The sequence below is a fragment of the Tupaia chinensis genome, unplaced genomic scaffold, assembly GCF_000334495.1.
Source record: "Tupaia chinensis unplaced genomic scaffold, TupChi_1.0 Scaffold000303_1, whole genome shotgun sequence".
Taxonomy (NCBI): Eukaryota; Metazoa; Chordata; class Mammalia; order Scandentia; family Tupaiidae; genus Tupaia; species Tupaia belangeri.
In genome coordinates, this window is record NW_006159793.1 from 2,204,724 (window position 1) to 2,218,093 (window position 13,370).

Below are 13,370 nucleotides of genomic sequence, written 5' to 3' on the forward strand. Positions count from 1 at the left end.
TAAGTCCTGATCCTACAAGCAAACACTGCTCTGTCCAATGGCACTGGTAACGTTCCTAGTTAAAATGTCTATATGTTGATGCTATCTCGAGTGTATTCAAGAACAAACAGAGCCGTAATTCATGGTGGGTGTGTGAAGAAAAAATTAAAATTAGCTTTTCTTTTTGCTAAAGCATGTCTCAAATATGGAACTCCTAGGTTTCACCGTTATCTCAAGAAAACTGAAAGGAAGTAACATTTGGATCTCCTGTCTTGCCATGAGAAGCACTTTCTGTCTAACAGCTACCAAAACACACATCGTGGACTCGTGAGCATAGATCACTCCAACGATAATGCAGGTCTTCAGTCTCCTGCTCTCCTTTTTATTTCATCCCGTCTCTTTGATGACCTTTACTTACCCGCTGTGTGTGAGGATTTTCAGGTTCCTGCCAACCGCCACTCGCTACAAAATAAAGGAACATGAAACAAGACTTCATAATTTGCTCATTTTATTTTCATAGAACAGGTCACCTGCAATCAATGAAATAAAACTTAAAAACACATAATATCACCGAATTTTCAAGAAAGAGTCCTAGAAAAAAAGAATGCCAAAAGTGAAATTATGATATTTTTTTCCCTCCCTGGGGGCACATGTATTCACTGGAGAGAAAGAAACTGAGAAACTACCCCCCATGGGGGGTAGTGCTGCTACAATAATTTCTCCTCCATTTCTCCCTCCTGTAGGGATTCTAGGCAGGCAGGCACACATGCTCAGCATGTTTTTCAAGTCACTGGCTCTGGGACATGAACCATTCAGTTGGCCGCGTGGGATCCAGAGCCTTAACCACTGTGTCACCTGCTGGCCCTCTAATACTTTCAAGAAATGGTGCTGCAACACGCTCACTTATAATAAGAGCCTTACCACAAATACAAACTTCCTCTGAAACAGGGAAAACTTAAACTACAGCTAAAATTACAGCATTTCTAGAATAAAACACAGAGGTAAATCTTAGTGACACTGTATAGGCTAAAGTTTCTTCAGTAGAACACAAAAAGTACGGATTATAAAAAGATAATAAACTAAACTTCATTGAAATTAGAAACTCGTGTTTTTTTTGCTAAAGCCTTTTTGCCATAGGGTGTGTGTGTGCTCACTGGAGAGAGAGACAGAGACAGAGAGAGGAAAAGCGAGAAATCACTCCTCAGAGGGGATGACTACACCATAATCCCTTCTCCATTCTTCTCTTGGGATTTTGAGCATGCATACACACACACCCAGTGTGATTTTCAAAGCCATTGGTCTCACACTCAAACCATGCTTGGCCATGTGGGACTCCAGCACCCTAACCACTACCACCTGCTGGTCCCAAAATTTGTGTTTTTCAATAGATACTAGTGAGAAAATAAAAAGGCAAGCCAAAGACTAGGAGAAATATGTGTAAAACATATTGAACAAAAGACTTATAATCAGAATACATAATTCTTATAACTCAATAAAAAGGAAAAAAATTGAAACCAAAAATACTCAGTTAAAAACAGGCACTCCTGGCGGCCAACAGGTGGTATTGATGGTTAAGGGTGCTGGGACTCCCTCATAGCTGACAATGGGTCGAGTCCTGGACCTGATGGATTCTTTTCTCACTTTCCCCCTCTCTCTCTTTCTCTCTTTCACTCTGTCCCTCTCTGGTCAAATTAAAATACATAAGTAAATAAACAAATAAATATAGAGTGAAATAAAATAATTCTCTTAAAAAAAAGGCACTCACCCAAAGAAGAAACATGGATAGCAAATAAACACATTAAGAAAATGCAAATTAAGGGATCTCCAGTTGGCATAATGGCTATGTTGCTGGACTCCCATGTAGTCGACTGCAGTTTGAGTCCCGGACCTGGTGGTTTAAACTCACGCCAGGCGCATATGCGTGAGTGCCCAAGATACCAAAAGGAGATTGGAGAAGAGATTGCAGCGTGGCCATTGCCCCTGGGGAGTGATTTCGTGCTTTCTGTCTCTCTGTCTCTCTGGCGAGCTCACAAGCCCTACAGCAAAAATCTCCCTTTAAACAACAACAAAAAGAAAAATGAAATGAAAGAACACAAAAAAGTCATATGCATAATTATTATATGTAAATTATATCTCAATAAAGCTAACCAAACAAAAGAAAAAAAATAAGCCATGATAAGATACCATTATTCACAACTATCAGTTTGGAAAAACACTGTTTTCAAAAGCAGCAAATTGAAAACAACCTTGTCCATGAAGAGGGGACTAAGGGCCAACTCCACACAGCAGCAGTTAAGTGGTGTGTGGAGGGAGCCAGACTCCACATGGCTGCCTGAGGGTCAAGCCATGGCCCCGGCAGCTTGAAAAGCATGCCAGGCACATTTACATTCACGCCCAGGATCCTGATGGGAAGGAAGACTGGAAGGGGGATTATGGCGTGACCAGGCCCCAGTGGGGGAGTGGGACACACGTGCGCTTTCTCTCTCACTGTGGCACACACACATGCCCTCTGGCAATAATGAAAAAAAAAAGGAGATATTGAGTAAGCAAGCCGTGGCAAGCCATGCATGTATCAACTATGCATTAGAAACTTAATTAGAATAGTAAGTAGCAGGGAGAAGTTGTAGTAGGATGTAGACAGGACGTTTCTGTTTCCGTAAAACTGGAAAACACTGTTTGTGGCTGCATACACATGGAGGAGTATAAAGACATGCGTGGTCAATAAACATTGCATCGAGGATCCTGGTTATTATCTCTAAGGCAGAGTAAGAGGGATGCAATGGGGGAAACCCTTCAAGGGCCTTAAACTACTTGGATTATGCTTCATTTCTCCAGGTGAATGGTGAGTACATGAACATATATCTTGTGTATATAATTAAAAGTAACGCTCTTTCACCAAAAACAAGACTCAGTTCCCTTACTGATGACAAGTTGGTATCCTCTTGCAACGAATGACTGAAACCCTTTAGCACAATATTAACATTTTAAAGGTTACTGGACCTAACACAGTTATGAAAAATAAAGAACTGGGGCTGGGTGGTGGTACAGTGGTGACGTTACTGGACTACATGGGAAAGGTCTTAGGTTTGTGCCCTGGGACCTCTCTGAGCATACTCATGTGCTGTGACTGAGACCAGCTGAGGCTAGGGGTGGACTGCAGTTGGAAGACCCTACTGGGAGTGCGTCTCTGTCTCTCTCACAGAAGAAATAAAACTTAAAAAAAAAGGATTATGTGAAAAAGATGTTGTAGTCAGAAAAGTATTTACTTCTTGCTTTCTGAAATTTTATTGTTTAATTGTCTGAAAACTTTTTAGACTTAAAAAACTCCCCATCCCTTTTTTCTTTAAATTGCCAGAGGTGATGTACGCTCACCAGAGGCAGGAAGAGAGAAGCCCTCCTCACCATGGATGGGGCTGTGCTGCAATCCTCTCCCCTCCATTTCTTCATCTTGTCAGGATTCTGGCCACACACACGCACGCACGCGCACACACACACACACACACACACACACAGAGCATGTTTTTAAGTCACTGGGGCTGGGATTTGAAAGACAGTCAGGCACACTAGATTGGACTCCTGTAACCGCTAGACTAATCCTAAAAATTCTTATCTGGGGATTTTCATAAACACTACAGCTGACTAATACACGGGGAAGCCAGTAACAAACTCATTGTATGGTGTTTGGAATGACTAAATGAAGATGAGTTTTTACTAAAACTTTTCTATAGATCCTTATGCCATTTAGAGGTTAAATATAGGTAAAGTTTCTTTAAAAAGCAAATCCTGAGTCTGTTGAGTTTCCCTTTTGGTCTAGAACACTTGAGCTCCTGACTGTTTTTATTTTTTTTTTGACTTTGTACACAAGGTTGATAAAGTACATACTCTGCAAAAACAGAAGTTAACCTGATATAACAGACAAGTATACCAAGAGACTTTAGAAAGTTCATAGCAAATGCAATTAAAGTGCAAAATTTGAAATCCATACCTTGTTTTTTTCCTATAATAGGTCCTTTCCATGAACTTTTTGAAGCCCCAGTATATCTTAGTTCACTTATTACTGGGGTAGATATTTACCTGCAATGTCATTTGTAATGGTTTTGTAGCATCCTTTCAGATTGCCAGTAAATATCTGCATGTACACTTTTATGTCTGTATAGCACAGAAATTGTTAGAATTTGTCAAAGAATTTAAGTTAAATGTCAAAAACATCCTCCAAGTGCCAAAACTATGCCTCAGTGAGGTAAAGTATGTTTTACATTTTTGTATGTTGTCTCTTTTTATCAAGTAGAAAAGCAAAGCCCAGAAATATTCATAGAATTCTGTTTGTTACTACGAAAATAAATATGTTTTGCTTTTTTGGATTAGGAGCCTTTAAGATTGGAGACTTTAGGGGACCAGCAGATGGCGTGGTGGTTAAGGGGCTGGACACACCCACATGGCTGACCATGGTTGGAGTCCTGGACCTGGTGGCTTGCTTTCTCTTTCTTTCTCTCTCTTTCTGTCGCTCTCCGGTCAAATTTAAAAAAAAAAAAAAAAAGAAGAAGAAATTAAATTAAATTAAATAATTCTTAAAAAAAAAAAAAGATTGGGGACTTTATCTTTTGGAACTGAAAACCCTGTGCTGTCTTCTAGAAACCCATCTCCTCTAGAGTGTGCTGACAGTGATAACTGAATAGCAGGAGCTCTTAAAGAGCACAGACAATTTAATTTCCTCCATGATGTAATTGATAGCTAAGAAGCCCTGAAACCACTTTAGTTAGAACTATTTATGTAAGTACTTGTCCATAAAATAAGAGAAAAACTTATGAGATCATTATGTCTCCCAAATTGCTATTTAGAATAAATTATCAGTTCTAAACAAGCAATTAGATAAAGCATACTGCCTCCCCATGTATTAGTAAGCTTTAGTTTTTATGAAAATCCCAAAATAAGAATTTTTAAGGCTAGCCTAGTGGTTACAAGAACCCAATCCAATGTGGTTGACTGTCTTTCAAATCCTAGCCCCAGTGGCTTAAAAAACATGCCATGTAGGGACCAGCAGTTGGCATAATGGCTATGTCACTGGACTCCCATGTAGCCAACAGTGGTTCGAGTCCTGGACAGGGACAGACCCTTGACAGAGTCTCCCCCTGCCAAGATCCTCCCTAGCCTCCCAGCTAGCCAGGATCACAGGCATGTGTGGGTGTGCCTGCATGTTCAGACCTGAAGCCAGGCTTCCCGACTGGCTCTAGTATCACATGGCGGTGCCCTACTGCCTGAGCCATCTTGGTTAGGTCTCAACATCAGGAATGTTTATTTTTCATAAAGACCATTAATATGTTTATTCTAAGAAAGTATCAACTTATTAAAGCTATTTTACCAGCTCTAAGAAAACTAAATAGCATAACCCAGTCTGACGTGAAATATTATGGTCCATAAATGTGAGACTTATGGGAACACTTAATGAAAAAACATTCTAAATTTAGCTTCAACACCCCAACATGGAACAAAAACAGTATCTATGGGCCATCACAGCACTGCCAATTACACACGACCTCATGTCAAAATCCACCTCACTCACCTACGGATTTGTCTGCCATGCCCACATCTCTAGAGGTCCAGCGGCAAAACCCACAGGCCAGGTAATAGGCTTTCTTCATGGTGGTCTTGGCGGGGTCATCTGGAAGCTGTGTGGAGATGCTTGTTGCCCGGGTGGAGAGCGTGTGCATGCAGCCGGGGCAGTCAAAGCAGTTGGCGCACCTGCAGCACAACCATTTGTTCACTCAACAAACATTTACCGAGCACCTAGTATCGTCCGGACATTCTTCTAGGCATTAGGAACTCAAGGGAGAAGAAATAAGAGGACTACCTCACAAAAAAATAAAGCAGAAATAAAAAAAAAAAAAAATCACTGGGGCCTCTTATCAACTCTGTTGTAACATTTTAAAAGCATGACATATTATTTCTAAAAAATAAAAAAATGCAGTTATCATCAAAGCTCCTGAAGAATTAGAGCCCAACCCAAACCCAGACCCAATCCTACTCCACAAATGGAGTCACTGTCAAAAGGTGGAGTTCATTATTTCAGATGTTTTAAATCTTTATACAGATCACAAAGACTTAGAAGAGAAATGTCAGTATTGTTACTTTGGAGGGGACAGATGGAAAGTTGAGAGTCAACGATAAAAGACTCTGTGAAACTGGACTTGGAAAATAACTGCCCGACCGCTGCGCCTCCGAGCTGAAAAGAGATGTCAAACAATGCTATCAAACGAGAATGATTCAGAGCAGTACATTCCAAGGCTTTCTGTGCTCTCCTCAGAAGCTACTCTTCCCAGCACTCGGCCATCATTTCCCCTTTAAGGGGCCCTGTGTCCTATTGTTTTTAACTCTCCCACCAACTGAGATGATCAAGATTTCACCTCTAACAATAAAGTATTAAAAATTAAAAAAAAAAAAAAAAAAAAAGATTTCACCTCTAGTCCTGTGTATCTGCTTTGAAGTTCTAGTCCAATACTTCTAAAATATTTTGCCACCTGGATATGCCAAAGCCAACAGTAACACCTACCTCCCAAGGATACTTTGAGGACTAAATGACAAAATTTGTGTGTAGAAAACACATAAAAACATCTGGTTACCAGAAGCTATTTCTTTGGGCAGAGATGATAAATAATAGTGGTTTCTATCCAGAAGAGTGTAGAGGCCTGGCTGGTAGCAAAAGGATTTTCATACTGAACTAAAAACTAAACAGCATCCAGTAGCAATGAGTACGCCTCATAGCCAGATCTTGGTTTCTAATCCATCCTCCAAAGAAAACCTCTTTCATAAAAGAAACAAAGCCTCCTTAGACAAAAGGCTAACTCTAAGACTGAGGCAGAAAATATACAAGATGGGCCTGGAGTATCTTGAAGTACTGGTAAGAAAATGTTCCAAGTGGGCTGGGTCCATGGCCTGGTGTTGGGGCAGCTGAATGCCATGTGGCCAAATGCATGGTTTAAATAGAATCCTGGCCCCAGTGGCTTGAAAAACATGTCAGGTACACGTGCAGGCATGCCCAAAATCCTTATAGGGTGGAGGAAAAAAAGTGCTCCAAGTAACGAACAGAACACCTCCCCAAAGGATGTCAAAGGAGTCAAATGAATGCTCCCAATGGCCAAAGCTGGAACAATCTGAGAAATAAAGATAGAAGTACTGGGGTCAGCAGGTGGCGTGGTGGTTAAGGGCACTGGACTCCAACATGGCCGACTGCAGTTTGAGTCCTGGAGTCCTGGACCTGGCAACTTGCTTTCTCATTCTCTTTCACTCTCTCTGTCACTCTGTCCCTCTCTGGTCAAATTAAAATAAATAAAGTTAAATAAAATAATTCTTAAAAAAAAAAAATGATAGTGGGACCAGCAGTTGGCATAATGGCTATGTCGCTGGACTCCCACGTAGTTGACGCAGTTCGAGTCCCAGACCCGGTGGCTTAAACTCAAGCCAGGCACATGTGCGTGCGTACCCAAGATCCAGAGAGGAGAATGGAAGAGAAGGGATTGCGGCGTGGCCATCCCCCCTGGGGGGTGATTTCTCGCTTTCTTTCTCTCTGTCTCTGTCTTTCTGGCGAGCATATGCGTCCTATAGCAAACCCCCCACACACACACACAAAAAAAAAAGTTGAGGAAAACAGAAAGAAACAAATTCCAGCCTTACCTATTCTTTTTTAGTTTGGCTTCAGCTGATGGCATATTTTCTAAGCAACTGGGACAATAATGGGAGTCCACCTAGGAGAAAACAAGAAATAAAAAAATCAGAGGAGGAGAAACTCAGTTTAGCTTGCATATATATCAAATAGTACATTTTAAAATATGCTACACTGCAGCAGGAGGTGAGAAATCACTGATCTGGCAAAGAACCTGAAATGTTTTTCAGCTTAGGATTTATTCTTCAGTCACCTGATTTGTACACTCCATATTTTCTAAAACCCTTCTCTATTTTTCCTTTCTGACTTGTCCTATATCCTTCCATCAGGATTCTATGTTTGATGTGTGAAAATTTGTCTATGAAATAATTAAGAGTTCCCAATGAAAGAACTCTAAGACAATCTGATGAACAGATTAATAAAATAACCTAACTTGTAAAGATAGGACAAGATATCCCCCTACCTAGTTTCACTTTGACTATAATAACATGACCATGCTTTAATGGTTAAGGGAGATTTTTATGAAGCTTTCTCATTAAGTGATACAGGATCACTGAAGAAGAGCATAAGTGAACATTTACACAGTCAGTTATAGCTAACCAAGATTTTAAATGGCAAACTAAACAGGATACACTTATTGTCTAAAAAACACGGTCTAAAAAATTTATTGCATTTTTTAAGGACTGAATAATTGGTTTCTTTAATGTGGATAGATCTGATTTGACAATTACAGAACTCTAGTCACCGGCAGATAAAAAGACATTCCCTTGACCATATATGTTGTAACAGAAACTGTTTTTTTTCCACCATATGCTATCAACAGGACAGATTTGAAAAGATAAATAAATGTACTACTTAATCTTCAGGAACATAAAATGCAGTATTGCTAACTAATATTCACATTGACTCATAAAAGCAGAATACAATTCATTCCCTCTTGCTTCCTTCCCAATTCTGCCTTTCCTTCTTTTGCAGCTCTAGACCTAGACCCTCCATTAGAATTTTTTGGACTGCCTCAGCCCTCAGTGGCCTCCTATTTCCCCAAAGTCTAAGGGCCTTCAAATCACATGTACACACTAGGTTGTAAAAGATACTGTCACAGACAGAACGACCTAGCTGAAGAGACCCTTAGAGATCACGGACACAGCTCCCTAAGGCCACCACAGAGAATCTGATCCCACCGGTTCTGAGACTGGAGCTGGAACAAGGACACATCTAAAAGAGAGAGGATCTGTCAAGGAAACACACACATCAGAGGCTCAAGAGAATACAAGAAAAATCAATACCACCTATTAATATATATGATTTTCTGGTTTTAGTTGCTCTCCTTTGCTCTTCTTAATAGTATATGCAGTACCTGCACTAAAATAATCATTAATATGTAAAATGGCTTATCATATGGGTTTTCATATGTACTTTAATAGTCCAGGAGTACTCTGGATTAAATCCTAGTTCTCCCACCTCCCAAATTACTGGCCCTGTAACCTAAGCCAAACACTCTGTCTTTCTTTATAAAATGTTTGTTTTTTAAAAAAGATATCCACTTCATTGGAAAGATGACTATGTAAAACACGTGACACATAGAAAATACTGAATGAGCAATAACCATTATTATCAGCTTTTTCTCTACTGGCTTTATTTACTTAACAGCAGGGTTTACATCTTACTTGTCCTTTAATCCTCAACGCTTACTAACTAACTGAGATGTGCCAAGTGCCGCAGAGGTTTTGGGGTTTTGCTATTTTATTTCGTTTGTTTGTTTTAACGCTCCAGAGTCCTCTACTTTCTGAGCAATCCCACTTCCAACGTCTACTCGTGCCTGAGCAGGGCAGGCTCATCCTCTCAGAAGACGCGCCATGACTATAACATTCACAGCTTCCACACTCCGACTATTCTAAGCGCTTTTCACTCACCCCACCCCAATCTCTTCCCTGCTGCAGGCCTGAGCCTGAGCCAGGAAGACAGAAGGACCGGTTTCTGCCAAAGTAGGAGCAGAACTTCCAGGATGGGAGGGCCATGAATGAGAAAGCCTGGCTATCTCCGGCCCCCTCAATAAATCCCCTTAAAACGGTTATCTCATCCTTCAAGTGGCCTGAACTAAGCACCCCAAGACCTTCCTCTCTAGCCCACCCAACTACCAAACCCAGTCAGACAGTCAGGGCCCAAAGTCAAGCTTGTCCAATCACAGGCCGCTCTCGAACCAGAAGATCCGCCCAGCCCCGCCCGAGGCCGCCCCTCCTTTCCAAATGACAGATTGCAAGCAAATTAAATCGCAGACACAGCTGAGTGACGGGAGAGGTAGCCAATCAGCAGCTTGGAAATGCCGAATGCCCGTCCCCCAACCGGCGGAACTTCTCGACCGTCGCGGTGACTAGGAAGAACCCCCCCACCACACACCCTCCCCGAGGGTCTGCTCCGTTACCTCGTGAGACACGCATTCCAGCGACCGCAGCTCGCTGCAGTAGCGGCAGAAGTACAGCTGCGAGAGCGGGGCCCGAACCTTCTTTTCTCCCTGCACTAGATAGAGAACCCGCTCCGACTGCAGCAAGGACGCCATCTTGGGGAGGGAGGAGCCCAGGGCCCTCCCGCCGCATCACGTGACCCGAGAGCTCGCGTTTTTTTTCCACCGTCTCCCCTACGTTTTTCTACGTAGACTTTGACGTAAGTTTCCCACCGAGTGGGGATTTGCGCCATGAAAGGCGAGACGCGCATGCGCAGCTGGGATCTAGGCGGTCAAAGACACCCACCCCCTCCCGTTCAGCCCATACTCAAGTATTTGAGGGAACATCAGCTTCCAGGGTCCAGGTCCTGTCATTGTATCGTTAAGTGCGCACTCGCAGAAGTCCAGAAAAGCTCAGTGCCCTCCTTTTCTTCATTTATTCCAGAAAGGAAGACTGCCCTTTTGTTTACAGTGGCCTCCCTGGTCCTCATCTTCCAGGCAAACGCCTTAGAGGTAGATGAAAGGTCTCTGCGTAGAGTTCCATGGGAAGTGGAAGGCTAAAGCTGAGAGTCACACAAGCTCTTTGTTACACCTGCCTATGAGCTGCAGGAAACTTTCGTGTGCATTCTTTCATTTGAAACTTGTTGACAGTGGCCTCCACGCCGAGGCACGATTACTCTAGTAGTTGGCATTAGGCTTACATCTATATTGTGGGCATTTGATAACCATCAAAGAAGGAGAAAATGAAAGCAATGAATGAATAAGGTCAGCTACATCTTCCTAATGCATAAAGGAAGGCCTTTAGCTGTGTAAAACCATCATCCAGGCCTGCCTAGCAGAGAATGGAACCCATTCTTTCCTCCACCAGGTTTGTGTTTTTCTCATTGTTCTAGGGTAGTACTGTATCCCGACCAGGGGCTCTGCACCCCCAGCCCAGGAACCCCACGCAGATCAGACCCTTTGCCGCTCCACAAAACAGAAAGGCAAAATTGTCAATGAGAGAGGAAAGGAAAGTTTATTACAGTGCGCCCACACCAGGGACACATGTAAGAATATCTTGGTTGGGCTAGCTAATTTACAGGTGCTTTTACAGGGAAAGGGGAATGCTGTTGGCCTCACAGCTATCTATAGGAAATCAAAGACCAGGTGAATTTTTTTGTTTTGTTTTGTCCATACAGTGTATGTGTTGGAAAGAAACAAAGACAGTGAGAGGGAATAAGAAATCGCCCCCTCCTCCAGGGGGGGAGATGACCATACTGCAATCCCTTCTCCATTCTTCTGGGATTTTGGACATACTTACACATGCGTCTGACCTGATTTTCAAGCTGCCAGGTCCAGGACTTGAACCTCGGTTGGCCATGTGGGAGTCCTGCCCTATAACTGACACAGGAACGCGGGGACACATGGGTGATCAGGCCCACGCTTGCAGTTAGACACGGGTTCTTGCCCTGTGCTCAGGAAGAATTTGAGTTACGGACACAGAGAGGTGGTGTACCAAAGCGGGAAGTTCATTAGCAAAGCAGGGAATTTATTCACAAAGCGGGGAGTTTATTAAAGGAGCAAGAAGGAAAAACAGTACTTTTGGGGACCAGCAGGTGGCATGGTGGTTAAGGTGCTGGACACTCCCACATGGCTGACCATGGTTGAAGTCCAAGAATTGGTGGCTTGCTTTCTCTCTGTGTGTGTGTGTGTGTGTGTGTGTGTGTGTTCAAATTAAAATAAATAAATGAATAAATTTTAAAATTGAATAATTCTTTTTTTAAAAAATCAGTACTTTCACTTCTAATCCTGCATTAACATACACAAACACACTCACTATGTCCTGAAATGACCAGCTGAGGCAAATTAAATCCTGCTTTAGACAGGGTAAGGAATGAATAAATAAACATGAAAACAGTAAAGCAAGTCAAGTGAGGTAAAGTTGAAGTTTCAACTGAACTACTTAAGCGCTGCATCACTTTTCAGGTTTGACAACAACTTTCATCATCGACCTACTTCAGTCAAACGTGTTAGCACTTCAAAGGCATGAATATGCACCTCATTTTTCATGTTAGTGTTGGTTGGCTTCTTGAAAGTATGTTAATTAGTTGGCTGAGCACTGGCAGTCCCTAGATAGAGTCAGTGGGGCTGGTCGCTGGAAAGACCAGGGCATGGCTAGAGGGTTGGGGGGTTGTTCAGCCCTCAATCCCCAATCTCTGGGGAGGGGAGGGGGGCAAAGGCTCAGTTGATCACCCATGGCCAAAGGTTAGTCAATCAAAGCTATGTGGTGAAGCCAACATAAAACCCGAAGGACCGAGTCTGGAGAGCTGCAGATAGCTGGGCTCGTGGAGTTCCCCAGTGACTCCGTGCCCCCTTCCAAGGGCCTTGTTCTATGCGTGTCTCCATGTATATCCTTTAACGTGTCTTTGTGATCAAAGACAGTCATACGGCTAATGTAAGTAAGGGTCTCCCTGAGTTCTGTGAGTGCTTTAGCAAACTAATCCAACCTGAAAAGGGGGTTGTGAGAACCTGATTTGTAGCGGGTTGGTGTGAAGTACAGGAAAACCCACCTGGAGCTTCTCACTGGCATTTAAAGTTGAGAGTGTCTTATGGAACCAGCCCTCCATGTGTGCGATCTGACACCGTCTCTGTGTAGACAGGGTCAACATTGAACTGAATTATAGAGCACCCAGCTGGGGTCTGCTGGCTACTTGATGGCTTGCTTGATGGGCGAGGGAAATCTCTCATATATTTGTGTCAGAAGTGTGTGGTGGAAGTATAGTAGGAGACACTGAGTGGGTATTTTTCTACAGTTTCATAGGATTCTGGCTTAGAAAACAAATATGTGTGTGTGTGTGTGTGTGTGTGTGTGTGTGTGTGTGTATCCAGCTGCTTTGCAGTTATTCCTTCGTGTTGATCAATTGTTTGCATTATGATTTATTTATTTTTAAATGAGGTTTTAAACACGTTTATTTATCTATTTGTGTTTTTTCTTCTATTGAGAGGTATGCTTTCAACCATTAATTTTTTTTAATATATTTATTTATTTTATTTTATTTATTATTTTCATTATTTTAAAATTTTCTATAGGGCACATGCACTCACCAGAGAGATAGAGAGAGAGAGAGAGAGAGAGAGAGAGAAAGCCATCAGGTCTACAGGACTTGAATTATGGTCGGCTGTGTGGGAGTCCAACGCCTTAACCACCATGCCACCTGCTGACCCTGCATTATGGTTTATTAATTAATCTCTGCTGAGTTTGAATCTTTTTTCTGGACTAATATTCTCTGGCAAAATGAAACCCCAAAGCCTACA

At 42.3% G+C, this 13,370-nt stretch overlaps 1 protein-coding gene across 1 annotated transcript in view; it reads right to left on the minus strand.

The window, feature by feature from the left end:
• Positions 1–10,240, minus strand: part of DCTN4 (dynactin subunit 4) — a 39,898-nt gene extending 29,658 nt beyond the window's left edge. The window contains exons 1-4 of the mRNA XM_006150899.3: positions 10,059–10,240; positions 7,648–7,718; positions 5,540–5,718; positions 398–441 (exon numbers count right to left, since the gene is read on the minus strand). Of these exons, the coding sequence (XP_006150961.1) occupies positions 398–441; positions 5,540–5,718; positions 7,648–7,718; positions 10,059–10,193 (429 nt within the window). The 5' untranslated portion in view covers positions 10,194–10,240. The remainder of the gene's footprint in view (positions 1–397; positions 442–5,539; positions 5,719–7,647; positions 7,719–10,058) is intronic.
• Between the last annotated feature and the right edge of the window lie 3,130 nt (positions 10,241–13,370).